At 37.9% G+C, this 3,886-nt stretch overlaps 1 protein-coding gene across 1 annotated transcript; it reads right to left on the bottom strand.

Moving 5' to 3' along the window:
• Nucleotides 1–420: 420 nt before the first annotated feature.
• Nucleotides 421–3,005, bottom strand: LOC104923494 (probable serine/threonine-protein kinase clkA). Its single transcript, XM_027290204.1, has 4 exons — nucleotides 2,991–3,005; nucleotides 1,982–2,568; nucleotides 1,574–1,659; nucleotides 421–1,420 (listed from the first exon to the last, which is right to left on the bottom strand). The coding sequence occupies exons 1-3, from the start codon at nucleotides 3,003–3,005 to the stop codon at nucleotides 1,578–1,580; spliced, it is 684 nt and encodes a 227-aa protein (XP_027146005.1). The 3' UTR covers nucleotides 421–1,420; nucleotides 1,574–1,577.
• Nucleotides 3,006–3,886: the final 881 nt, after the last annotated feature.

The raw sequence follows: 3,886 nt of genomic DNA on the forward strand, positions 1-3,886 counted from the left end.
CAGGTGTGCATCTGACCTACATCCACTTGTGCTTTGAAGATTCTTCTTGTGGATTCTGCTGAGCAAAGCCATGCACAAGACCTGGACTTTACACATATATAGGACAGCTGCATAGAAGTGATGACAAGTTTATGAAGTAGATATGCGACTAAGAAGAGATGAAGATGATACTATTGAAAGTATAGGTGTTGGTTCATGAGCAGTTTGTTGCATTTGTCAGTATGAATCATGTGACCTGATGAGGGATCCAGTGTGTTGTATTATGCTATAAGTTAGTAAATTTTCTAAAACACTCTAGATACAGAATCGGAATTCATGAACCTCCAAGATTAAACCATTTTTAACATGTTACAAAAGAGCTAATTTGAAGACTTATTTAATTTCACACTTTGCATTCATCATCATAACACAAAGAATGGCTTTAAAGAGATATGTCTTTATTCATCTTCCAAAAGGGCATAATAAAACATAAAATATAACTGCAACATTATGTTATAAAAATCTAGTGTTACAGCTAAGAAAAAACAGGAGTCTATAAATGTTTGGCTATGACAGTACAAGAATGTCTCAAAATAATAGTTTGGTCTAATATGTTAGAACAATAATTATTTTAATACAAAAATATTCATTAGAAAAAATATTTAAATCAGTGACAGAAGAAACACATTTTGTCTGTAGATGTAAAATTGCAAATTGCATAGCCTTACTGCAAAAGAATAAGAGTGAATAAGTGACACATACTGGCCTAAATTTAGGATTACTGAGTTTATCCTGCTGAAATGTGTCACCTTTTATACATTTTTATGTATTACACACTTAGTAAACTCAATACAAGAGTTTATCAAATGGGCAATAGACTGAAACAGAAAAACAATAACAAAACACAAATAAATATACACACTTAATCATTAATGTATGTCTTAAGATCACATAGCAGACACTACTACTACTTGAACAATATTCAACAGATGCAAAAGTGCATTTTGTCAGTAATACTTGACAGACATTTCCCTGCTTTAGAGTATGTGTGTGTGTGTATGAAACACAGTTTACTACTTTACCAGTTTCTTGGTTACAAGGCTTTATTTACATATATACACAAAACCTCTTTGACAGATCATATTGCTTAATTTGAACTTTGAACTATTGTGTGTTGTAAGTAATTTGATTCCAAATGTACACCACTATTCACATTCCTGTGAATTCCTGTGAATCCCCAAACACAATTGTTGATTGTTGATTGGTGAAATCCCTTTTGTTGTGTTAAAACAATACCAACACTATAACTCTAAATCACTGTCTATACATCCACTTCTGACTATTTTTGTCAGTGAAGTTTCTAGGGGCCAACTTTAGTCCTTTGAATGTTTGTTACTGTGACTGTGTGGGGTATTCCATTCAGGAGCTGGTCTCTAATGACCTAAATGGAGAGAAAACACAGAGAATACATGTCAGAAGATCTATCTCTCTTCCCATTGATTTATCCTTTATGCTGTGGATATGCAGTATGATTGATAATGTTAGCTGAAAAAAGTTAGCTTAACAGTTATCTAACCCATTCTGTTTTACATACCCTTTTAATAAATTCGATGATGGTTGCATTGCTGATCTCTCCACTGGACCTTAACTTGACCTGCACATGTGCCAGTGATTCCAAGGCTGTAGAGATTAAAAAAGAAAAAAGAAAAAATATTACATTACATGTAGAAAGTAATATAAAACTAATGAGAAATTTGGGACATATGTGTGTCAATATTAAAAGAAGATGATGGAGCTGGAGTTGTAGTGGGTGCAGTGGTGGCAGGTAGACCTGTAGTTATAGTGGCTGCAGTTGTGGTAGGTGGAGCCAGTGTTGGTAGACCTGTAGGTGGAGCTGGAGTTGTAGTCAGTGCATTTGTGGTAGGTGGAGCTGGAGTTGTAGTGGGTGTAGTTGTGGTAGGTAGACCCGGAGTTGCAGTGGCTGCAGTTGTGGCAGGTAGACCTGTAGTTATAGTGGCTGCAGTTGTGGTAGGTGGAGCCAGCGTTGGTAGACCTGTAGGTGGAGCTGGAGTTGTAGTCGGTGCATTTGTGGTAGGTGGAGCTGGAGTTGTAGTGGGTGTAGTTGTGGTAGGTAGACCCGTAGTTGTAGTGGCTGCAGTTGTGGTAGGTGGAGCTGGCGTTGTAGTGGGTGCAGTTGTGGTAGGTAGACCTGTAGTTGTAGTGGCTGCAGTTGTGGTAGGTGGAGCCAGCGTTGTAGTGGGTGCAGTTGTGGTAGGTAGGCCTGTAGGTGGAGCTGGAGTTGTAGTCGGTGCATTTGTGGTAGGTGGAGCTGGAGTTGTAGCAGGTGCAGCTGTGGTAGGTGGAGCCGGAGTTGTAGTGGGTGTAGTTGTGGTAGATGGACCCGGAGTTGTAGTGGGTGCAGTTGTGGTAGGTAGACCCGTAGTTGTAGTGGCTGCAGTTGTGGTAGGTAGACCCGGAGTTGTAGTGGGTGTAGTTGTGGTAGGTAGCGCTGTAGTTGTAGTGGGTGCAGTTGTAGTAGGTGGAGCCAGCGTTGTAGTGGGTGCAGTTGTAGTAGGTGGAGCCAGTGTTCTAGTGGGTGCAGTTGTGGTAGGTAGCCCCGGAGTTGTAGTGGGTGCAGTTGTGGTAGATGGAGCCAGCATTGTAGTGGCTGCAGTTGTGGTAGGTGGACCCAGAGTTGTAGTGGGTGCAGTTGTGGTAGGTGGAGCCGCAGTTATAATGGGTGCAGTTGTAGTAGGTAGACCCGGAGTTGTGGTGGGTTCAGCTGAGGTGGTTGCAGATGTGGTGGGTGCAGCTGTGGTTGATTAGCATTAAAGAACATCACAAAAACAATCAAATACCTCAGTATTTCTTACAGTATATGAAGTATTTCAACAAGAAGTGGAAGTAAGAGTGTCCATTGTCTGTTTTTCCAACTATCACCAAACATCTCGACAACTTTTTTACAGATTGTCAAGAACTTCTAGTGATTTAGTTGACCCTACCACATTTACTTGAGCCTTAACCATCAGCCCAAACTACCCTTGTGTAAGTAGTCTTATCTACATACTGCAATGCTGACTGTAAAAGTCATGTCTCAGAGATAGACCTTGTCAGAGGTTGATCAGTGCTCCACTCTATGTCAGTTGGTGTTTTCTGTGTACTTTTAATTTGAAATGAATGTTGTTTAGGTTAGGTTATAGTTTTAATCAGAATTGAATACATTTTTGCACCGTTAATTTTTCTATATCTAGACAAGTTATTAAATCAATACTGCTACAAACTATAAATACAATTTCCAACTCTTTAGTTTTGTTTTATGTCTTATACTAACTGTGCTCCACTGTCCTTGACAGAGGACCATCCAGACAGTAAATGTCATCTTGGAAGTTACCTAAAGAAAATTAATCAGATCCATTTAAACACATTTTAATTATTTCATTACTTTAATTAATAATTAATTCTGACATCTGTATCCTTAAATGATTCAGTCATATGTTATATAATTAGTCATTATATTACTAGCAACAAATTGAAACATTTTTTGCCATTTTTAGTTTGTTTTATCTCAGTTGAAATTACTATGTTTTTTTTATTATATGAAAATTCATAGTGTTTTTAAAGGAGGCAATTACAAGTAATTACAGCAGTAGCAATATTTTGGAGTGTAAATCAAAGACTCAAATACTTTTTGAACTACTGTTTCCAGTCTACTCTACACATAATGAGGGTTATTAGGGAATAAACAACCAAAGAGCAAACAATCAAAGCCATAAAAATATCACCTGCATAGAAATGTAAGTCAGTAATAAATGCTTATTAATAACCTTGTTCAGAAGAAAAATGTAAATATCCAAGCAAAAATATCCAACAAAGACTTTTTCTTTCCATGATGACGGGTGTTACCTCT

This window comes from Larimichthys crocea, chromosome XVII (genome assembly GCF_000972845.2).
Source record: "Larimichthys crocea isolate SSNF chromosome XVII, L_crocea_2.0, whole genome shotgun sequence".
NCBI classification, from domain to species: Eukaryota; Metazoa; Chordata; class Actinopteri; family Sciaenidae; genus Larimichthys; species Larimichthys crocea.

What these genes read in the sequence shown, in the direction of transcription:
- LOC104923494 (XM_027290204.1), bottom strand. An exon ending in TGCAGCCACTATAACTACAG is followed by an intron (nt 1,660 to 1,981) that starts GTCTACCTGCCA and finishes TAATCTCTACAG; the next exon opens with CCTTGGAATCACTGGCACAT.